Consider the following 24,916-nt stretch of genomic DNA (forward strand, 5'->3'; position numbering starts at 1 on the left):
AGGTCCATGAAATATTTACAGTATACTAAAATGAAGCATTTATTTAACAAAATTTTATCAAGATTTTGTAGATTGTCAGTAATGGTGTGGACACATCATGGTTGTGACGAACAACTTAGGAATAAAAAAGAAAAAACTAAAGAACAACATAAGCGAACCAGAGCTGCTTAGCCCTGTTAGCAAAGGAAGAGGTCATGGGGTCCTCTGAAGTTCTGATGCCCCCCAATAATGCCTGATTTTTTTTTTTTTTTTTTACATTCTTTTTATGTCTGACTGTGTTGACAAAAACTTGGGACAAATTTCAATTGAGTTGAAAAATATATAAAAATGATTTTTAATTACATTTATTGATACTTTTATAATTACGTATTTGAATACTTTTACTTAATTGTCATGATATATTATCTTAGTATTCCTTGATTTGTTTTAAACTATTATAATGTAGCAAGTTCTGCTCCAGGACAAGGGATTTTAAAGACACCATCTACCTACTGCAATGTTTAAAATAAAAAATATTCAGCAAACACCATGAAAACATACATTGTTGTGCTCACATGGCCCAGGTTAGTTTAGTCAGATATTCCAAAAAAATCATATTTTGTGTATATTTTATTCAAATTTTGTGCTTTATCCATAGGACCCGTTTTGTCCCTCTTCTCAAGAATCACAGACACAAAATGAGTCATTTACTGAATCATCAAGACATTCAAGGGAAGAGTTTCAGTCACAGTGAAGCAGGTGCCATGCTTGACTCCTAAATAGGATCCAAATTTGGGATAAGGTTCCCACCAGGGCAGATGTTGCTCAGGAATGACAATAAGCAGGTCACACAGTGTTGATGCAAATACTTCAGAATGCTGACCAAGTATACAAAGAGCAGCACAGAATCCATTTTCCTCTTTAGGAAAATACAGATTACACGTAACAAAATGTCAACTTGTTCATTGCCAAATGAACAGAAGGTAATTCAACGGTGTAGGAGCCTGAATACATTTTTGGAGCTTAATACAAAATGTTATTTTGTGTTTATGCGAGTTAAAGTATTTACTCTGTTATTTGAAAAAGATAAGCATCTGTAATTGTATTGTGTTTGAGCTTATGACATGGTGCCTTTTGATTGGTTAGTGACTAATTAGTTTATGAAAGACGAAAGTACTTGCTCTTTGTAGAAGTCTGGCACCTTGAGAGTAACACAGTCTTTTGACCGTCACTTTCTATTTGTTTTGAATCTGTTTGTTATTTTTATTTTCTTTTAAGTTCAGTAAAGACTTAAAGATGACCGTCGGATTCAAGACCTCTTTTTTTTTTTTTAGAAGAAACGTGTCGCGTATGAAAGAGCTTTAAGGGGCTAAACTCATGAGAGCTTGTCGCACTTACAAACAGCATTTAGAAAGAAAAAAAAAATCTAATTTAAAACTTACTATAGCAAAACAGTAGACAGCTGTTTTGCTATGCCTCATAGAAGAGTTAATGTCGTTTATGGATATGTGTATATAACGCTGATTAAGTTTTGCGATTATTTTTTTTTTTTTAACTATAGCTTATCGTTATTGTCTTGTATTCCTATATGCCTTTTAATTTCCTACTGATAAACTCATATTTTCAGTGTGAGCGACAAAGGAATATTTTATTCTCAAATAGATTCTGTTACATCAGCGATATCCAGTTTCAGCCAATTTTACACCTTTTCTTAGGTGTTAAACATTCAGCAGGGTAGATTGCCACAGGTTCTAACTTGTTTCTGTGCTAATGCTCAGCTTCTTTGGCTAACATTTACTACTTTTACTATTAGCCACATTAGACAAATAGAAATCTGATGGAGATGTTGACTGAAGAGCATTTTTCTGATTCAAGTTGCAGCCACAGAAGAACTGGGTAGTTGAGCGGTGTGGAAACTTTGCCAGCTATGATGAGCATCTGTAATTAGCTAGCATGTATACAGCCAATGTTAGCTTATGCTCTCTTATATTTTCGCTCCTTTGTTCTGTAAATTATCTTAGCGCTAGCACAGCTAGCTTCAGGATGCTAGCTTGCCTTTCTCTTTTGGTCTGTCTTATAGCCAAATACTTGAAAACAATGTTTTAACTTTTACCTTCTAAGCTACAAAAGGTAGCAATAGCTCCCTTTACTACTCCAGGAGTCTTTGCCATGCTAGAAGAGTTTTAGACTTCAAATGGCAGTACATTGTTTTGATTCAGCCACCTCCAGCTCAACTTTATGCCAGTTTTCTGACCTTCCTTCCTTCCTTCTGTTAGGGCTCTTAAGGGCCCAAGTTACTGCTCTCATATATTTGCTCTGACTCTTGTGTTAATGATTATCCTGACCTCCTAATCCCTATATACACCTTCACTTTAAGAACTGAAATTTGAGACTGGAGACTTGGAACTGAACAGAATTATTCCCTAGCAAATCTACTTTGTAAAGATTAATGAAACCTTCATTCTATTGATGGAAATATGCAAAAATAGTATTTAAATGTTTATTTTAGCATTTGGTGGTAGGTTGCAAAACTCATAAAAGGGGTTTAAGAACAGACAAACTCTGAAAAGTACAATGAAAAATTATAACCTTTCAGAAGGTGTTTTAGAGATAAAAATAGAAACAACTATCAGAAACTACCTACTAATAAATGTTGGTGAAATCTGATACCAAAAGAAAATAAGCGTAAGAACTCCCTGCTGTGTTTAGCAGCAACAGTTGGACAATTTCCACAACATGAAGACCTCTCAAGGCAATAGACTCAAGGCATTTCTGTGTCCTTGGTTTCCTTTCATTCCATGTTCTCTTCTCTGTGATAATGCTAATGGTCTCCCTCAGTGTTGATTTGTGACGCCCGGGGTTTTTGATAAAACAGAAGTACGTGACTCTGCTGGAAGGCGAATAGGCTGGACCCCATGAGAGAATCAGACAAAATGAGGTTCGCTCAAATTGAAACACACACACACACACTTTGACTGCTTCAATAAATCAGGCTCACCTTGTTATCGCGGAGTCGCTACTGCAATAAGAGTTGCACATTTGAAGTGGAACCTTAGTAAGAAATAGAGTGGGTGGACTGAATTCATGTCCTGCTATCAGAACCACTGTGGATCTATACCAATCAGTAAGCAAACATTTCACACAACAGAAGGTTTTCATCTTGTTATTTTGTATTCAGCCCCAAAAGGCAGTGAGTGGCTACCCGCAGATTGTACTTTGTCTTGATTTCTGCATAGGATGAATTTTAAGTCTGTCCACAGCATTTTAAATCAAGACCAACCAAAGCTAACAATTTCCATTTGTAAATAAATAAAATACAACTGAAAGACATCCTCACTAGTTCATAAATATGCCAAACTTATTTCTGAAGCATTCTCACAGCGTTTTGAAAATGTCAACACAATCATCAGCATGATATTTTGTAATGCGTGCCTTGCTAGAACACATACAGAATTTAAAAAAATAAAATAAAATAGAAGGACTAGGAGACAGAAAGCATAAAGCCACTAAATCAATGCGACCACCATTAACGCCGCTCTTCCAAGCACAACGGGGTTCTCTGGTCTTACAAGACTTGAGAGCAATCATCTGGGTGCAGCATAATCAATTTTGTAATCAGCGAACACCAAGCTGAGCGGGAGGTTCCATCTGAGCAATGGGAGTCAATTTCAGAAAATAACAGCAAGCTTTACAGAGAATGTTAAGTGCAAGTGCATCGATTGGTCGATGATTTCTGCAGCAAAACAAGAATTTAGTACAAGATGTATGAAGAAAGTTGACCAAATGCTTTTGAGGACTAATCCTTACAAAGTGAAATATAGATGTAACAAACATATTTAACAGTTTTAAATGTTTTAGCAAATATCTGATTTATACAAGTTATTTCCAGTATTGACAATTGTTTATATCTTATGCAGTTGACCTGACATACTAGACATCACTTACTGAACTAGACTCCGACTCATGTCGACCCTTTCCTGTCTCTACAGACCTTAGTAATTGGACATTTTGAAACTTCATATTCAAAATGTCAGCACAATAAACCTTTATAATAACTTTTATCTTGTGACGCGGTCCTTCAATATTCAGGAAATTCACAAATCATTCCAGACAAGTGTCCTGCTTAAGAAATCCATCTCTCCTTGTCGTTTTCGTGTCCAAGGCTCCGTTTACACAGAAACCGTAATGGTGAAACCGTAACCAGCCACTGCTTTCCACTTCTCCAATGATTGGTGTCTCACATCAGCAGTTTTTAATACTTAGTCTCAGAGTGAACCTTTTTAGGGAGCACCGACCAGCAGAAGTGTGTTCAGGAAGACAGCAAAAACAATGGCGGGAAGCATTGTCCCGTGTCGTTCTACTCAACTTGTTCAGTTTAACAACTTCTGATAAGGAACATGTTACATGAGCACCTGGTTCATTGGAGGTAGGTTACTGTTTTCTAAATGAGGTGGAAGGTAATGAGGTGGAAGGTAATGAGGTGGAAGCTAAGGGTCAAAAGCACATGTGCGTTTCAATGACATGCCTAGATCACAGCGCCATATAGTGGCTTGGCATGACAACTACAACTGACTCAAGGTGTCTTTGCCATCTCATCTAAACGTGGAACTTTTCCCCAAACAACATCCGATAATACTGGACGTTTCCCAATGTGTCGAGTAAAGATGGTCGAAATGAAACACATTGCTGCCATGTGATTGACTACTTAGCAGTTTGTATGAAAAAAAAAAAAAGTACTACCTCATAAGGTGGCAGAGGAGTGTAAATCTCTAGTTTGAAGTGTGTGGTAAAATATTTCTATGAGAAGATGAATTAGCAGATTACCTTTGAACTAAGCTAGTGTTGGGTTTATTTATTCCTCAGAATGTAAAGACTTAATGCAAACTGAATAACTCATTTAAAACTCTATAGTACAAGCAGAAAGGAGCTTCTGAATTTCTCTAAGTTATGTCTCTAAGCCTGTAGAGCTATAGAGCTTTTTCATTCCAATAGATGGGCTGTTTTGCCAGCAGAGGATGGTAGCTCATCTAATCCCAGCCTTTATGTGAAAACAGTAACATTTGGATAACAAGAACAGAGACACACATGAATCAAGTTGATTAGTGCACAAAGACCTACTTTACAAAATGAGCTTCAAAAAGCACTTGAGGCAATATGACTCTTGCATATTAAACAGATGATATAAACACGTTTCTGTCTCCCCATCCAGAAAGTTTTGCTTTCTGCAACAGTGGGCAAATGTAAATTAAACTACAGCGAAGGTGAGAAAAGGCCAGTTTGGGCAGACTGAGTGTGATCTATTTTAATAACATGAAATGCTACTTCAAGGCTCTCTCTTATTGGAAAAAAAGTGTTTCTCTCACCATTTCATTGTCTATTTCATCCACCCTGAGTATTTTAATTTCTAAAGGACTCTGACTTTGTCCCACCTGATGTGTCACCTTCAAGTTTTTTTAGTTCCCGTTTGCCATCATCTCTCAGACTATTTTAGTCCTTTTTAAAGTCAACCATCATTACATTAACAGTACTGGTCCTGGTATTTTGTGTATAGTGCCAGGTGGCCAAAAGATGATTTTGAATGAACAATGATGATTTAGCATACGACAATTCTAAACATGTATTAATAAGATATTAATGTATCAGTTTTATGAGGCTGGAGTGTCTAAAATACCCCCCGCAGGCAGAAGAAGCTTAAGTTAGAAAGATTTTAACACCAGCCTGCTGCCAGAGTGAGGAAACACCATCTCTGACCCTGAACCGCTGATACAGCTGCCCTGATGCTTTGTGTGGCTCAGATTATATGGAGCTATTTCAGCTTTGTTAACCGTAGGCTGACCTGATGCTTTGCTAGAACTCTAACCGAGTTAAATTACTCCTGAAAGCTCGGGATTATAGTGTTCTGGATATTAGCCCCTGCTGGGCCGAACTAATGTCTAAAATGCCGCATATTTAGCGGCATTTTAGATAATTACACAGCACAGCATACCACATGCTTTCTGTGATTCATCCAGTGCAAAGCATTCTGCAGTCTCTTGTAAGTGTACACCTAAATCCATGTAATCCAGGAAAGGACTGAAGCCGTAGCAAAAATAAGTAAATGCATAAAGCCATGCTAAATCTATACGATACACCAGAATATTTCTCTTTTCTAAAATAAAAAAAAAACGTTTCCAATGTCACCTTGCAGCATTTCATTAGACGTAAAAAAACAACAAGCTTTTAGCAAACTACATCAAAAGCAGATACAATTATTTCTGGTCTCAAAGCTACAAGGGTCTGTAGAGAGAGGAGAGGATTTGGTAATATTCTATATCAAGGTCTGCAAATTTGCTGAAGCATCGTGTTGCATTTGTGGCTGTGAGTGTTCAACACAAACTTAAACTCACCAAGTTTAAGTAAATCGGGTAAGCAGTGTTAGTCCTGTAACACTATTGTGCTTCTCCCTTGTGTCAATGCTCAATGACTTGCCTTCCTACACATCAGACAGTGGTTTAGGCATTTCCATCCATTTTCTTACACCCTTATCCCATTGGGATCAGGAGAGGTGCTGGTGCCCTTTCTAGCTGTCAACAGGTGAGAGGCGGTGTACACCCTGGACAGGTCGCCAGTCCATGGCAGAGACAGGACAAACAACCATGCCCGCACACACTCGCGCCTAAGGAGAATTTACATAGACCAATACACCCAGTAAGTTAATTGGATTGTGGGAGGAAGCCAGAGTACCCAGAGAGAATCCAAGCATTCACAGTGAGAACTATGCAACTATGCCACAGGTAAAATTGGCAGAAACATTACTCAAATGGTGCAGCAATGATCTAATCATGATACACTCTGCAGACTCTTTGTTTGCGCTGAAGAAGTTTTGCTCATATTAGCATGCTAAATGTTTAAACTACGTATAGGGCATTCAAATCTTAATTTGACATCGAAATTGACTGTTGTCACGGTCAATATGACCAAATCCATTCAAACTTGTAAAAAGCATTTATGAAAACATTCAAAATATTTCATAGATGCGACAGGAACTGAAGGTCCACAAAATGTGATGCATTTCTTCACATGTAGACCCAGAAAAGACTCTCTCTCTCCATTCACAAACAAAATCCCTTGGGGGGTAGGGGAAAACCTTCTCCAGGTCCACAAAACATATTAGAGTTTTGTGCAACCTCCGCATGATACGCTCTGCTTCTTCTCAATTTAACACTGAAGCAAAGCAACAAACAAACCGTGTACACGACTGAGCAGGAAGGAAAAAAATGAGTGGATGGCTGGATGGATGTGGCAACAGACAGATGGAAGGATTCAATAGTTTGAAAAAGCAGCTTTGAATAGTTAGTGTGCTTTTGACTGCAGTTAATTTCAAACATGTTTTAATTAAATGCAATCAAACAAAATAGAAAAAAGCCTATAATCCGTTATGCAGGACCGCTATACAAATGTTTTACACATTTTGATTTTTTCAAACCTGCGAGGAGGCAGCAACCACCCGTCTGGTTTTGAGGCAAGATCTAACAGTTTGAGAGTCAGGGTGTGAACCGATGAATAATGAGAAAACCTGACTTTGTATTCCAATATTTTATGCTGCAATGCAGATGACCCTGAAAGCTTAAACATATTTTTGCACAAATGACTGGGAAAAACTACAACTTTGGAAAGTCTGCAACCAGCGGTAAAGAGCAGTGGAATTTATGTGACATTATACACACTTACTAGAAAAGTCTTTATATATATTCTCATATTGTGTCGCACTACAACTACATCAGTACATCTCACTGGAATGTGCATATGGAACAGACCAACACAAAATGGTAATTATGAAACTCATGTAAAATCATACATCTTTAATCATTTATCGCCGTTATAAACCTGTAGTGCTGTGTCTAGGTATTTCTAGTTGAATTTTCTTTCAAATATTTTTAGAAATGCTTTTGAGAAAATTAGTGAGTAGGGCAGGTTTTCCACAAGGATATATAGAAGATAAAAGGACTCCGTGCTTTGCTACTAATAGTCGACACTATAATTGCTACATAAGGTCAGGAAAAAGTTTTAATTTAAAAAAAAAAAATAGTGAGGGGGAGGGAAGTAGGTCACTTATGCTAGCTTGACTTTGACAATCTTAACATGTAGACGTTCTGCAGAATTCTATAAATAGATCAAATAAATGTAAGGTCACAAAACTTAAACAATGGGAATGAATGCATTTGCAAAATACTTTATGTAAAACCTTTGCCATTTTGAAGTCTTTAAAAGAGGCTAAAGCCTGATTTTAATATAGCTTCATATATCCTTTAAAGATTGTACTGTACAGCCCACCTGGCATTAAAACAGTATTGGTTCAACAAAGAACTGGAATCCTGAAGGAGCACTTTCAGGGATGCATTAGGGAGGGAAACTGGTAAAAAAAAAAAAAAAAAAAAAGATAAAAATGAATACAGATGAGCCACCAAATGTGATGGGGAGTAGAGGACAGATCAAACAGCCCCAGCAGTCTCTGGAAGCCACATTATACTGCTCTTCACAGACACGGCTCTTGGTTGAAAATGAAATGGAAGCAAAGCATGAAGTTCCTATCTGTGAGTACTAAGCTGATGTGTAACATCCAAACACTCCAGTTGCAATGAGGCGACACATCTACCATGGGTGTGTCCTTAAGAATAGAATATTGCTGTTTCAATACAGAAGCGAGTCCAGATTATACTTCATTTTCATTCCTTTTTCAACCAATATGATGATTATGGCATAATGAGAGTTTGACCTTTCAAAGACTAAAACTTTAATTTGTACAAAACACACCACACTGAAACTGGAAGACATTTTAAATATCTAAACTAAAAACATCAAAGGATTAAAATAAAAACCACAAAACTAAAACCATAAATAAAAATGGATTATGGTGTTTCTGTAAATAAAATTGCCCTCCAAAAATATCATCAGAATGAACATGGGTCATAAATTTCCCAGACATTAGTTAGCATGATTTCTGTTCGTTGGTCGTCAAGCCAGGTTCGCTCAAAGAAATGGGTATGTGGAACCTATTTTGTACAGTACACTTCAGATATTTTATCCCATTTTTTCCCTAGTCACTTGTGATAAACTACATCAATTGCCACAAAATTAGGTGAAAGCAACACATTTGCTCTCAGTAACCTTGTTTGCAGGATCTGACACGATCTTTGCATCGATAGGCTTCAAAGTCTTTTGTCTTTGTTGGTTCTCATTTGAAGCACAGCTCCTACTTGCTCATGCGTTTATTTGCAGGCAGGTTAGTACTGTCGATATGATTTGATCCACAGTTAAATGTTGGATAGTAAACAGCACAACATTATTGCCAAATTTGTTCAGTTTACAAGCCAGAAAGTACATTTTTAACCGAACACTACATCCATCAGGCTCTTAGGAGGCAATAGAACTTTCATTAAGATTTCTCTCATTGCTTCAACTATCAATTTTTCTGCACAGTTACCATTAAACAAGAGTTATTAAAAAATAAGAAAATCTGGGATGGAAACGCAAAAAACACTTACAAGCTTAAAAACACATTCAAAGTGTTTCAGCGGATGAAATACGGCCAACAGAATATGAAAGTCATCTGTATGGGAGAGCATTCGACCACACGGGGCCAGTAAATGACACATTATAAGCCTTCATAGAGTGCCATGTTCAGCTTTCCTTCTTCCCACTGCTTCTGCTATGGCTTAATTTATTGTATTTTTACTGGCAGCTTCGGTTGGCAGAGCAGAACTGTGAAAGGAATTGCTTTGCTACAAGCTGAGGAAACACTTTCTCACTTGCTGCTTTAATTTCAGGTTATTCTTGGCAGCTACTGGCAGTCCAAAGTGAACAGAGTTGATTGAAAACTTTATAATTTTGTGTTAAATCCAGTAACATCATTGATGGGCTAGCAAAAGTATTCAGAGAGCTAGAACTTTTTACAGCTAACCACACAACAACCAAAATTGTTCCAAGTATGGCTCGTGGGCTTCTGCTAACGTCAAAGGAGAAAACCCACAACCGCTTAGTGGCACCGCTAAAATCTGATGCCACTCCATTTTTTTTTAAATAGAAGTCAAGTTTCTTCAAAGGTTTTTGTGTCATTTCTTCACTGATTGTTGTTGCAGTGCCCCCAGAGGCGAGGAGGTAAAAGGGTTTTTTTAATGGTTCAGCTTGTTTGACAGTAAAATGTGAAAGGGGACGGGACCAGCTGAAAATGGAGCAAATATTACAACCAGTATGCACCAATAAACTTTACTCACTTCCGAGACAAATACAGGTATCTGAGGTATAGCACTGGCTGATACCAATCCAATACAGAAAAACAGCGCTGACCTGACTTAAAAAGGTTTGTCCTTTTCCCCCCCAACGCAGACAAAGATGTACTGAGTTACAAATTTACTCAATAACTCTGCACCAGTACAGCACACTGAAATACACCAGTAGCTTCACAAGCTTGGCCAAACACGTGAAAACCACAGAATTTTAATTAGTTCAGTCAGTGTAATTATCAGTATGATAGCCAACGTAAAATAAATAAAGAAACTGAAACTGACAAAAAACAACAGGTCGACTACCTGGGTCAAACATGTAGTCTAAAACGAAACCTGCTTTCCTTTCAGAAAGCAAGTTTGTTCAGAAACAAACCTTACACTGGTTCAGAAAGTATGATTAGGAATTCTAAAAAATAATGTAAAATATATAGTTAAAGCATGAAGTTGCTCAGAGCAGAAGACAGAATTGGACTAAATAGATCTGTCTTTATGAATTGGTACATTGTCACCATAAGCAATCTGGATTATTATTTTTATTTTTTTCAATATTGAAACCGATTCAGATATTAATATTGATTCGAGGCATGTCGAGTTGCAATTTTGGTCCCCAACTGAACAGAGACAGATTTGTTAGCTTTAAAACAACAACTCCACTAGTAACAGCTTCCAACATCATCTCCGTATTATATTCTTTACACTGGCTTCCTGTGCGTATTTATATCTCTTAAGGGCTTTGCTTTTTATTAATCTGAACTTTGTGTGTGTAGCAGGTCCTTAAAGTCATCCAGCCAGCTTTAATTTGATGTTCCAAGGACCAAACTGGAACAGGTGAACGGGTCTTACGGTGAACGGGTCTTTTTGGTGGTTTCACACTGTTTTAAAAGCAAACTGAAGATGGAAAAAGTTCAGAAAAGCTTAAATTTTTTTTTCTAGCATATACCAATTAGACTACAGTAGCAGTGTTTAAGTAGCTTAAGTATCTGGCTATGTTTTGGGGTTTTTTGTCGTTTACCCCGTAGTGTTTCTTCTTGGTAGTGGGCCTGGCAGGGGTCAATAGCTGCAGGGGAAACCACCATGTTTCTCACAGGCGTTGTAAGAGACCATCTGCAAATTTAAAAGGTTTATAAATGAAATATTCCAACAGTCCAGCAGCTACGTGGGCCGCAAAGCCAACAAGCACCCCGATGGCTGAAATAACTCCCAGAAAGACGGCGAGTAAAAAGCAAGCAGCCAAAGAGCTGTCTGTTTGCAATGAAACAGAAAATGATGTAAGCAGGAAGGATGGAGGTCAAATCGTGGCGTAAACAGCACGAATGCGTTGAAAAAGAGAGATGCACTTGTGTGAATACGGGACTGGCAAATCAAATCTCCGAAAAACAAAAGCAACACCTTGAGGAAGGATTTGTGTATCAGGGTCTGGAGTGGTGCTGCAAGTGTTCTAGTTTGCTCTGAGAGCTCAATCTCACATTCAGCACTTCAATGCTCTTCTCTGTGATCAAACACTTGGTGTTAAGTTGAAACACTTCTTTCTGAAGCATGGCAAATGGATGCGTTTTGAGCAATGACATCTTTCCATAACCTTAAACTAGAAAACAAAAGACATTATTGGCATGGTTTTTTTTAAATTTAGCATTAAAATAAACAGTAATAGAAAAATCTTTACGGGATAACAATGTCCTTATGTAGCATTGCGGAAATAAAACATTCAACCGCAGTCTAACTGAAATATTAAACAGATAGGGAAACCAGCTTACATTGTAGATGCAATCATTTATGTCTGACTTTAGTATATTTAGAGTTTTCCCAATAGCTTTTCTATATTAGATCAAACAAAAACCATACAAGTTCATTTTTTTAACAGATTTTAGAATTTCAAACTTCCCGGAAAATATTTCTAAAAGGTTCAACAGTTTAAGCATTTTTAAACAAAAGGCAGACTCAAAGGGGAAAAAAAATAGATGAACTTGGTAGTAATATTCAATCTTCCTGTTATTTGTTGAAAGATTGGCTTTGTCTTGAAGCATAAACATTCCTGGATACGTCATAGAAAATACAGCTTCCTTTCCAAGTCCTCCATTTTCATTTTCACACAGGAGATGGTCGTTGTTACTAGGACAAATTAGGCTTTTATAGTGTTTAGGTATGATGAATTGAGGGACTAGGAAAAGATCTGTCTTTTGAGTTTCTGAGCCAATCATGCCAATTTGTTAGATTGTTACTATTAATAATAATAACAATGGCACTCAACATTTTACACCCCAGTTGTTGTTTGAGCTTAGTTATGTACTCTCAAAATATTTGATGGTCTTTTAATATCCCCAAAGTCATCCTCCAAGTTCAGTAACCCAGCTATAACCTACCACACTACTAGAATTATGATACAAAATAATTTAAGATGGCATTCAATCGTCTAAAAAGTGATCATCCCAACTAATTCACCACAAGGTAAGACACGGCAATACTGAGACATAGCAGGGTTTCATTAGCATATTCAATTTTAATGTTCATTGCTGAACACCTACAAATTGTTTAGAAAGGTTACAAAAGCACAAAAGTTTTTCTTTCAAAAAAAAAAAAAAGAAAAAAAAGATGGCAGGACATTACTGATTTTGAATTGTTTAGCAGCTACTGGACGAGGTCTTGCATTCATCAAGTCAAACGAGAACGCCTCTGTATACCAGAGTACTCGAGTAAACGCGAGGCCATTTGTTCAATAGCTATAGTTCATATGAAACAGAACAATGATTCCAAGCTCATCAGGAATGCTACAATAAAACAAAAACTATCTACAAACCTCTATGAACTAAAGAACTTTCTGCAATAACTCCCCCAAAATACAGGAGAGGTAGATAAAGTCATTCAATAATGGGAAACTTTAAATGACTGCCACTACAGATCCATCAACATAGTATTAAACATCACAGAGGGGGAACTTTCTATTCCCCATGAACGTATACCAAGTAATCATCCACAGTAAAGCCTAAACAGAATTTGTTCCATCAACTCCTTCAAAAGCTATATGCAATCAGAGTTTCCTTTATCCAGCATCAGACTGAAAGAACATGTTTTACAGATGTAATTTCCTCTAAATGAAGGTACAAAACTGCTGGTTGTTGGCCAAGTTCTTCAGACAGATTGATAGATGTGCCTCAAATGCAATTCTTCAAGGAAACTGCCTTAAGAATTGCTAGCTAAACCATCTAGCAGAAAAGCATTATGAGTCTGACATAATGCAAATGGATGACATATCTGCAAATGAAAAATAAAAGAACAAGTTGCCATTTCACTCCTTCAGACTGAACTTTTTCACTTCAAAATTATTCCTCAGAACATTTTGTACAGCCCAATTCCAACAGTCCATAAGGATGTTTCATACTTTTATTGATGACGCACAAGTTAAAACAATTATATATAATCTATTCAGACTACTGTAAGGTCATCAGAGTTTAAATTTAAGCATTTAAAGCAAGCAAAAATGGCTGAAACAGTACACATAGTTTGTAAGTAAGTAAGTAAGTAATTCATCATTATTTATTGTTGTGGTGAAAAAAATTCTAAGAATTTTCATTCATTGTAAAGAGAAATTCAATCGGTATGTTTAAAGACCTTCGAAACTGTATTGTCTGAAATTAAATGTTTGCTACGGTCCCGTAGGAGTATAAATGAATATCATTCAAAAATATAATTAAATATAGTGCAATTTAGTGCCATTTAAATGTCACTGGTGTTCTGAAGAAGCCTCTCATAATGATTATATCTTAAGTGCAGAATTCATGATTTATGACTAGGCAACAAACTCTTCGAGATGAAAACCAAGATACACCAACTTTCTCCGACCCTCGTCTCTGAAAAGAACAGTCATTTATATGTTTTTCCCCTTATTCAGTGTCTCGGAAAAAGAAATACAGAACTGGCCGCCTATTGCTGGTCACTTCATGTAATCCATCGATTTTATAATATCACGGCACTTGACATGTGCGGATATATCTTGAACACCACTGTTTTGTCAGATTAATGTCAGTGTTTGAACTACGCTGTGTTCACTGCAATTTGACATGCAGCAACACAGCAGAGGTCCGTTCAAATAAAACACACAGCAGATTTCACTGTCACTTCCAGCTGCCTACGGCTTCAGCTTTTGTGATTCTGATGTGGCGCGTACGCCTGGAACAAATATATCTGGAGTTAGTCTTCAAATTTAATAGACTGTAGATTCCAAAGACAAGGCAGACTTCTACCTCCACTCTCCAATAAACTGTTTTTAAAACTATTAAATACAGGATTCTTCCATATTTTCAAGTACTTCTCATAATGTTCCGCAAATCTGAGTACAGACCTGGTACTGTTATTTAAACCGAAATGAATTTAATTAGTAGGGATATATATTATGCAATAAATCATGAAAAAAAGACAATGCTGAATTTACCTTCTTATTCGGCACAGTCGTAAATGGTTATTTAATGCATGACTATTGCCCTGCCTTTCCCCCCCTAACCCACATGCATTTCTCATAAACAAGTGTTTAATGTGCTTTGGGTTCTGTTTGAAATTTGATGTACAAATGAAAATTATTTCAACACAGATCGTTTAATTTTTTACTTTTAGACTTCTCAAATCAGAACTAGCTTACTGTACACAAATACGGGTTTTCAAATAAAGTTTAAAGCTATTTTTAATCATTTGGGGAATCAATAAAAACAAGTTTTAATGTTTTAGAGAAAATAAATAAATAAAACTGTAACTCTCCTCCATGGGCTGCCACCTTATCGTGGTGGAGGGGTTTGAGTGTCCCAATGATCCTAGGAGCTATGCTGTCTGGGGCTTCATGCCCCTGGTAGGGTCACCCAAGGCAGACAGGTCCTAGGTGAGGGACCAGACAAAGAGCAGCCCGAAGACCCCTTATGATGGACAAGAACTTTGGACTTGGTGTTCCCTCGCCCGGACGCGGGTCACCGGGGCCCCACTCTGGAGCCAGGCCTGGAGGGGGGGCACGATGGCGAGCGTCTGGTGGCCGGGCTTTTACCCATGGAGCCCGGCCGGGCTTAGCCCGAAGAGGAAACATGGGCCCCCCCTCCCATGGGCCCACCACCCGTGGGAGGGGCCAAAGGGGTCGGGTGCAGTGTGGGATGGGTGGCAGCAGAGGGAGGGGACCCTGGCGGTCCGATCCTCGGTTGCAGAAACTGGCTCTTGGGACGTGGAATGTCACCTCTCTGGTGGGGAAGGAGCCGGAGCTAGTGCGTGAGGTTGAGAGGTTCCGGCTAGAAATAGTCGGTCTCACCTCGACGCATGGCTCTGGTTCTGGAACCAGTCTCCTTGAGAGGGGCTGGACATACTTCCACTCTGGAGTTGCCCAAGGTGAGAGGCGTCGGGCAGGAGTGGGCATACTTGTTGCTCCCCATCTCGGCGCCTGTACGTTGGGGTTTACCCCGGTGAACGAGAGGGTAGCATCCCTCCGCCTACGGGTGGGGGGACGGGTTCTGACTGTCGTTTGTGCTTACGGGCCGAACGACAGTTCAGATTACCCACCCTTTTTGGAGTCCTTAGAGGGGGTACTGGAGAGTGCTCCTCCTGGGGACTCCCTTGTTCTGCTGGGGGACTTCAACGCTCACGTGGGCAATGACAATGAGACCTGGAGGGGCGTGGTTGGGAGGAACGGCCCGCCCGACCTGAACTCGAGCGGTGTTCTGTTGCTGGACTTCTGTGCTCGCCATGGATTGTCCATAACGAACACCATGTTCAAGCATAAGGGTGTCCATATGTGCACTTGGCACCAGGACACCCTAGGCCGCAGTTCGATGATCGACTTTGTCATCGTTTCATCGGATCTGCGGCCGTATGTCTTGGACACTCGGGTGAAGAGAGGTGCGGAGCTGTCCACTGACCACTACCTGGTGGTGAGTTGGCTCCGGTGGTGGGGGCGAAAGCCGGTCAGACCTGTCAGGCCCAAACGTGTTGTGAGGGTCTGCTGGGAACGTCTGGCGGAATCCCCTGTGAGACGGAGCTTTAACTCCCATCTCCGGCAAAACTTCGAACACGTCCCGGGGGAGGTGGGGGACATGGAGTCTGAGTGGACCGTGTTCCGTGCCTCCATTGTCGAGGCGGCCGATCGGAGCTGTGGCCGCAAGGTTGTCGGTGCCTGTCGCGGCGGCAACCCTCGAACCCGCTGGTGGACACCTTCGGTGAGGGATGCCGTCAGGCTGAAGAAGGAGTCCTATCGGGCCTTTTTGGCCTGTGGGACTCCGGAAGCAGCTGATGGGTACCGGCGGGCGAAGCGGCATGCGGCTCGGGCGGTTGCTGAGGCAAAAACTCGGGCGTGGGAGGAGTTTGGAGAGGCCATGGAGAAAGACTTCCGTACGGCTTCGAGGCGATTCTGGTCCACCATCCGGCGTCTCAGGGGGGGGAAGCGGTGCAGCACCAACACTGTCTATAGTGGGGATGGTGTGCTGCTGACTTCTACTCGGGACGTTGTGGGCCGGTGGGCAGAGTACTTCGAAGACCTCCTCAATCCCACCAACATGCCTTCCACTGAGGAAGCGGAGCCTGGGGACTCTGGGTTGGGCTCTCCAATCTCTGGGGACGAGGTCACCGAGGTGGTTAAAAAGCTCCTCGGTGGCAGGGCCCCGGGGGTGGATGAGATCCGCCCGGAGTTCCTTAAGGCTCTGGATGTTGTGGGGTTGTGTTGGTTGACGCGACTCTGCAATGTCGCATGGACATCGGGGGCAGTTCCCCTGGATTGGCAGACTGGGGTGGTGGTCCCCCTGTTCAAAAAGGGGGACCGGAGGGTGTGCTCCAATTATAGAGGGGTCACACTCTTAAGCCTCCCTGGCAAGGTCTATTCAGGGGTCCTGGAGAGGAGGGTCCGTCGGATAGTCGAACCTCGGATTCAGGAAGAGCAGTGTGGTTTTCGTCCTGGTCGTGGAACACTGGACCAGCTCTACACCCTCAGCAGGGTCCTGGAGGGTGCATGGGAGTTCGCCCAACCAGTCTACATGTGTTTTGTGGACTTGGAGAAGGCGTTCGACCGTGTCCCTCGGGGAGCCCTGTGGGGGGTTCTCCGGGAGTATGGGGTACCGGGCCCTTTGATACGGGCTGTCAGGTCCCTGTATGACCGGTGTCAGAGTCTGGTCCGCATTGCCGGCAGTAAGTCGGGCTCGTTTCCGGTGAGAGTTGGACTCCGCCAGGGCTGCCCTTTGTCACCGATTCTGTTCATCACTTTCATGGACAGAATTTCTAGGCGCAGCCAAGGTGTTGAGGGGATCCGATTTGGTGGCCTTAGGATCTCATCTCTGCTTTTCGCAGACGATGTGGTCCTTTTGGCTTCATCAGATCGTGATCTGCAGCTCTCACTGGAGCGGTTCGCAGCCGAGTGTGAAGCGGCCGGGATGGGGATCAGTGCCTCCAAATCCGAGGCCATGGTCTTGAGCCGGAAAAGGGTAGAGTGCCTTCTCCGGGTCAGGGGGGGTGTCCTGCCCCAAGTGGAGGAGTTTAAGTATCTCGGGATCTTGTTCACGAATGGGGGAAGAAGGGAGCGGGAGATCGACAGGCGGATTGGCGCAGCGTCTGCTGTCAAGCGGGCGCTGTACCGGTCCGTCGTGGTGAAGAGAGAGCTGAGCCAAAAAGCGAAGCTCTCGATTTACCGGTCGATCTACGTTCCCACCCTCATCTATGGTCATGAGCTTTGGGTCATGACCGAAAGAACGAGATCGCGGATACAAGCGGCCGAAATGGGTTTTCTCCGTAGGGTGGCTGGGCTCTCCCTTAGAGATAGGGTGAGAAGCTCAGTCATCCGGGAGGGACTCAGAGTAGAGCCGCTGCTCCTTCACATCGAGAGGAGCCAGTTGAGGTGGCTCGGGCATCTGGTCAGGATGCCTCCTGGACGCCTCCCTGGTGAGGTGTTCCGGGCACGTCCCACCGGGAGGAGGCCTCGGGGAAGACCCAGGACACGCTGGAGGGACTATGTCTCTCGGCTGGCCTGGGAACGCCTCGGGATTCCCCCGGAGGAGCTAGAAGAAGTGGCTGGGGAGAGGGAAGTCTGGGCCTCCCTTCTGAAGCTGCTACCCCCGCGACCCGACCTCGGATAAGCGGAAGAAGATGGATGGATGGATGGTAACTGTAAGGCAGGCTGCTAGAAAGTGCAGTTTGATTACATAGCAATTCAGCTGAATGGTGTCCTTCGCTGTCTCCTGCCTGTCTGGGTGTCTCACATCTCCAGTGTGAGAGACGCAAGAAAAAAGTTAGATCTAAAAACTTGCTTGTGATGGCGGAAAAAGACGAAACCATCAATAAAATGCAAATTTAGAGCATGGCACGCAGCAGAAAGCCATTCATTTAGAGCCAAATCTCATAACTCCCCTTTCGAAGTAGTAGTAACGGGCCACTCTCAAAAACTTGCCCCCCCAGAGAGAAAACTGTGGTGAGTGGATCCAAGCTTCAGGGTCTCAGATTGCTGCTTCTCATCAATTTGCAGCATGCCAAACAATATTTTGGCAGCACTCCGTGTTCTTGGTATGGAGAAAAAACGAAAGAAAAAGTGATTAACATCACTTGGAGACGCCGGCTTCATCACCTCTGTCTAACAAGAGGTCGTCAGGAGTTTAACATCCATATAAAGGGGGGAAAAGAAAAGCTGGAGATTTGAGTAAAGGAGGAGAGGAAATTATGTATGCACAAATTAATGATAGGTCATTAGGCTTCTTCCTCAACAATCACAGCTGAGGGACGCTGCGCACTGACACTTCATGACGCCATATTATGTAGTGACAAAGGCTGTTTTGTTTTTTTTCCTTAGTTCTGTGAGCATGAGTGCCCATCTGTATCCAAATCTGTTAGTGACGGCATGAGTGCGTGTGTGTGCGCGCATGGCATGGACTCTGGGAATGCAAGTTGGAGGAGGATCTGAATCATGCAGATAATACTTGCAGATCACCATGCATTCACTGACATGTCCCACACAGAGGATCCCTGATATTCACGTGGGTTAGGGACCACAACTGTCAAGAAACACATTAGACTCCCTCTAAAAACACTTGAAACTGCTTGTTTTAATTGTTCAAACACCAAATCTAGCTCCAAACATATCAATATGCACAACGTATTGCTACATAAGTATTGCTAAGACTATTGCTATTGCAGCAGTGTTGGCACTACCGCAGTAGCTAATATTCATAGTGTTCCTCATTTCTGCTCAAGGACTCAGAACGCTATTAATCATGATTAATTAAATAATTGTCAACTAATTTAGTAATCAATTAATCCTTAACTGGCATCTAGAAACTCAAAAAATGGCAATTTCTTAAAAGAACCCAACACTCAGAGCAGTAATTAAGCCAAAAACAAAAAGTTGTTTTATTGTGTTTTAGGCACAACAAATTTTTTATTCTAAAATTGAAATTGAATCATTTCTTTTGCATTTTATTTCTTTATTTTAATGTATTTCTATTATTGAATAAAACGATTCAAGTCGTTAAATAACAGCAAAATCAGCCAATATTTTAACCCAGTTAATCACTTAATGATCAATCAATTATTAATCAAATAATAGAATAGTTGTGAAAAAAAAAACAAATCAAGTTACATTCCACAGGGAAAAAACAAAAAAATCACAGGGAATAGTCAAAGTCCAAATGTAAATCTAATTGAAAATGAGTGAAAAACGTTCAAGCTTTTTTCAAAAATAATGAGAAATGAGGGGAAAATGCAATTTCTAAAGACATTCAAAAAGACTTTCATCTCAAAGTGCAAAGAAACATAACTCAACAAAGATTTGACTCAGTGAGGCTGAATGCTAATGCACACCACACTTTTCAGATCTCCATTTTTAAAGCTCTGTTTTAAACCATGCATTAATTTTCTCCTGCTCACTCTGGCACTATTCTGTATTTTTCTAACTTATAACACCCAAAAAAATAGCTCAAAATTTGTGGATGTCATGTGATGGAATGTGAAAATAATCTGGGGTATGAATACTTTAGTAAGGCAATGCAAGTACGGCAGCATGAACATGGACATATGCATGTGGTAGGAGTTTCCAGAACTGAACAGAGAGCACTGAGTTTATGTTCAATGTAAATCTTTCACTCTTCACCAAGACGTTTTCATTCGTAAACACATTCCTGACCTCCCGAGTGTTTGTCCTTTTTCCTGTTTTTATTACTTTGCCTTATCCATTTGCTTCAGGCTAGATGTGTTCATAATAATTGCTAACTGAATGTAAAAACATTTGCTATAACAGATTAAAAAAACAAACTCAACTTTTGTTTTGGTACAAGGTCAAATGAGGGGATGTGGTGACCTAAGAACGTGACCTATGGTGGAGTAAAACTTTAAATGAATTTATGAATCATTTTGTTGTGTGTCTAGAGCTAAGGCCAGAAGCCTCTAGTTCAGCATCTACCACCCGATGAATGAAGCTGTTGCAGAATTAGAGAAAGCTCTTTCAGTAACAAATTCCATATTTTAGGTGCACAAAGGAGTGTTAGCGTAAATTCTTCCCACATGCGTTACCACTATTAATTATCCCATATTAAAAACATATTTTTGTTAGCCATCGATTTATTGCCTGTAATGCAGCTCAACATGGTTATGGAATGAAATATCAGACTTGTATTGCACTTTTCAGGACACTTAAAGACTATTTACATAAAATCCTCATGCACACTTTCACCCGATGATGATGGCAAGCTACTGGATTGTATATTGTGCTATCGGCTGTTCTGACAATCACCAGCAGGCAAGTTGGGTGAAATGTCTTCCTCAAGGACACAATGACAGACACGGATGAGGCGGAAGCTCAAACCAGCGACCCATCGATTGCAGGACAATCTACAATGCCACAAGACTCCCTTATAATAATCCAACTCGTTGTTTGTAAAAAATCTCTACAGGGAGTAGATTTGGAGTTTTTAATTACAAGACCACAGAGCACATAATGTTGTGTTTGTGTACCGAACAGATTACATTGACGACAACCTCACCCAGTAGAGCTGTTACTCAACTGTCATGGAAGACCATCCAAATTATGCAAAGTCAAGTTGTGGTTCACTGCTAGGTGCTAGTAGAACAGGGCAGACTTTTGTGATCATACTGACAGAACACACCCAGAATAATATCAAATGGTGAAAAAATGGTGGTAAACTTATCGGTTAGTTTGACAATTCTTTCTGAATGGGTTTATGCACTTTTTAGCATTCGTTATCGTAGTTTTTGTGACCCGCCCAGTCTCTTATCCGCTCACTTTGCTCGGACTCCAGTTAGCTGAAATGACGCTATTTATAAACTTAGAAGGGAGGGGCGGGAAAAGGAGGACTGAGGGATTTCATTGGATAAGCCCAAAATCAGTCAGTAAAATCAACCAATGGGCTGTCGCGGTCGATAAAAATTATATTTCGGGGCGTACCGTGGTGGCGTAGGGGATAGCGCGACCCTTGAGTCCTCGACGCGGCCATTGTGGGTTCGACTCCCAGACCCGACGATATTTGCCGCATGTCTTCCCCTCTCTCCTTCCCCTTTTCCTGTCAGCCTACTTTTATATAATGGACACTAGAGCCCACAAAAGACCCCTGGAGGGGTTTAAAATATTTATATATATGTACTGTATATATATATATATATAAAAAATTATATTTCATGTTCTTTTTTGTTAGATTATGACAGCCTAGGTCCTCCCCATATACAGTATGTATATCTGTATCCCAGACGGTCAGTCCTCCCCTGGACAGAGTACAAACTGAATAGAGCTTTTTTTTCCTGTTCAAATTGTCAACCCGCCACAGTGGCAGGTGCGTTGCTTTAATTTACACGCCACTTCATACTTTTACCCACATTTGGCCAGTGGCGGGTGCTAATTTCCACCCCTCCCTATCGTAGTCTTTAATTAAAACATGACTTATTTTACAGAGGAAAAGACTTTCAGTTTTACTAGAAGAAAAAAATAAGTGTCATCAATTACATTTGTTAAAAGGTTTATTACATTGTCATTTACTTTGAGGGGTCGTTAAACTTGAAGCGAGCACACAGGTTCTCGAGGATAAATCAACTAAAACTACCTTTTGATAACAATCAAATTGTGCTAGTATGTATTTTCGCCTGTTAAGATTTCACCATAAACAGACATTTTGGGGAACGGGTGCTCAAGTGGAAAAAAGGGCACCTTGTGCGGCACACGTAACCATCTGCTACCAGTGTGAGAACCTGCCTTTTTCCCTCAGCACAAACAAGTGTCCTTCTGAAATCTTTTTTTTTTAAAGAGGCACAGCTTGAACATTATGCATAAGTACTGTTTAGAAATTAATAGCTATATAGCGTAAAAAAAAAAAGATTTCAGAAAGACACTTTTTAGTCTAAAGGTAAAAGGGCCTAGGAGGTGCTAGAGCACCTCTATCTAAGCACATTGCAGACCACAGAACTTAAAAGTCTGAAACCTAACAATGTTCTGGAAACGTGTAATTTGTTGCCAACATGATTTATTGATGTTGTAAAAACAAGCTAATCTGTATACAGTGTCCAATGCTTTTCATTTGTTTCATTTGCATTAATTGAGTTTAAAAATGTTGATATATTGACTGGTTTATCATAGGTGGTAAAATCTCTAGGAAGTCTTTCATAGATTCATAGGCCTGAACAAGCTTTCACATTATTTTTTGTATGACTTCAATGTGATTTAGACAGCCGTGTAGAACATCAGGATTCAGTGCCAGCTTAGCTTTCTAACCGGCAAGATAATTACATTTGCCAATGAACCGATTTTTCCTGCAAGAAATCGAAAAAAAATGTAATTGAAAGAAAAAGACTGATAGGGATTTGATGATCTTTTCCATTTGCAGCATAAAACCTTCCATATGATAAGACTAAGTCCTGCTTCGGGGGAATACTTACCTCACATTTAATTAAATTAGATGTGGCATCAGAAAGTGTCAGAGTTTATATGAGGTCTTGGGGGGAACTCTGCATGCTATGGTGAAACATACTAGGCTCTGCAGTGTGTGTATGTGTCGGTGTGTGAACTGTAGAGTTCAGAGGACAATAAACTCACCCCGGCTGCAAAACCCAAACTTCCATCCAAGATCTGCTTCTGAACAGGGCAGATAAGAAAAAATAATGAGTGCAAGTCAGATAAATCGATGTGTTGAAACCTTGACAACGTAAAAGCAACAGTTCGGTTAACCTTTTAATGGAAACAACCTGTCAAAAATTGCTTCGATGTCTACCGAGTCAAATGTTAGACTGTGAAAAGGCAACAACTTTAGAAGCAAAACCACTCAGTCAGCAGATGGATTTCTCACGTGATGCAGCAACACAATGTCAACAAATCAAAAGAGGAGCTAGCGACAGTAGCTTAAAAAGTGTGTAATTTGAGATCCGAAGAGCCTAAAAGCAGAAAACATTGACCAAGTATATACATGTCTTTTCCTTTCACAGGTAAGAGCAGGATGAGTGAAGGTCATGGAGCTTTTCGAAGAATCGCTTTCCAGCTATTTGTTTTGGAAAATGGCTCCTTTCTCAGAGTTTGACTTTTGAGAGTCCAGACAACTGAATTTAAAATGTCATAACATTTTTTTTTTTCAGTAGTATTTCAAGTTAGATATCTTTTGCATATAGCTTTGTTCAGGCTTATTGAGTAGAAAAAATTGGGTTTATAACATTATTAGAAAATATTTTTTTTCAGCGTGTGTGTTAAGCAGCAGAGTGCAGGCTAGCTAACTAATTAACCATATAAAATTGGCTCATCGGGATTTTTTTATTTCTTTTTTAAACTGCAACCTTCAGTTGTGCTGGTATTTATTTGCGTGGTTTAACCTCTTGACCATATGGGATTGCTTTTTGCTTCTTTTTTTATAATGCTTCAGAGCTGGTATCTATTACCAGCCCTCTCCACTTCAAAACATATTTCAATTGAGAATTCAAAGATGTTCTTTTTTTTTAGATTTGATATTACTTTTTTGAAGTAGCTTAAACTCATTCACAATGGACGTAGAGCTTCTGTAAAGATTAATGTTCAAGTCTTGCCAGAGTTTGCCAGATTGGATTTAAGTCTGAACTTTGGATAGGCCATTCTAACTTATGAATATGCTCTGGGGGATATGAGTAAACGGAGCTGAACACATGGCTGTTACACTTATTTTTTTTGTTTCATGCTATCTTGCGTTTGATTATCACATAAAATCCCATTGAAAAAAGTTCAAGGGATAATACTTTGTCAAGGCACTGCATATGCTTTTTTTCTTCCTGCACAACTGAGACATGCGTTTGTTATACACAAGTAATTTGAAGAATCAACAAGCGTTCACATGAAAAGCAAATAACCCTTAAATGGTGGCAGAAACGGTGAAAACAGGAAGGACCCTTGACTGATCAGATCAGAGGGTTTAAATTGAAGACTTGCTGGTTTGATCAAATTTTCATTGTCATGAGTTCAGATTCTGTTTGACCATTCTGTCATAGAGGATTGATTGATGGCGGGCTCCATCAATGTATTTGAGGTTCTCCAGAGGCAACTCCCTAAAGGAACTCTGGTTTTTGATCACTGGGTTATTACCTGCCAGCCCAACTGAGGTATTTTATCATCCAGTCAATTTACAGAAGGACATGAGAAAGAAGCATGCACTCAAGTTCAGGTAAGTGTCTACATGATGTATTTCAAGCTTTCTAATCAAAAGACCCCTCAAAAAACCTGC

General features: G+C 40.3%; 1 protein-coding gene across 3 annotated transcripts in view; it reads right to left on the reverse strand.

Moving 5' to 3' along the window:
* Positions 1-24,916, reverse strand: part of slc39a11 (solute carrier family 39 member 11) — a 146,962-nt gene that overhangs the window by 118,135 nt on the left and 3,911 nt on the right. For 2 of the 3 annotated variants that reach the window (XM_005807342.2, XM_005807341.2), the window contains exon 3: positions 23,275-23,313. In XM_005807342.2, the coding sequence (XP_005807399.1) occupies positions 23,275-23,313 (39 nt within the window). Of the gene's footprint in view, positions 1-23,274; positions 23,314-23,406; positions 23,459-24,916 lie in introns of those variants that run through there. The other variant, XM_023340479.1, reaches the window with a different exon arrangement.

This window comes from Xiphophorus maculatus, chromosome 10 (genome assembly GCF_002775205.1).
Source record: "Xiphophorus maculatus strain JP 163 A chromosome 10, X_maculatus-5.0-male, whole genome shotgun sequence".
NCBI classification, from domain to species: Eukaryota; Metazoa; Chordata; class Actinopteri; order Cyprinodontiformes; family Poeciliidae; genus Xiphophorus; species Xiphophorus maculatus.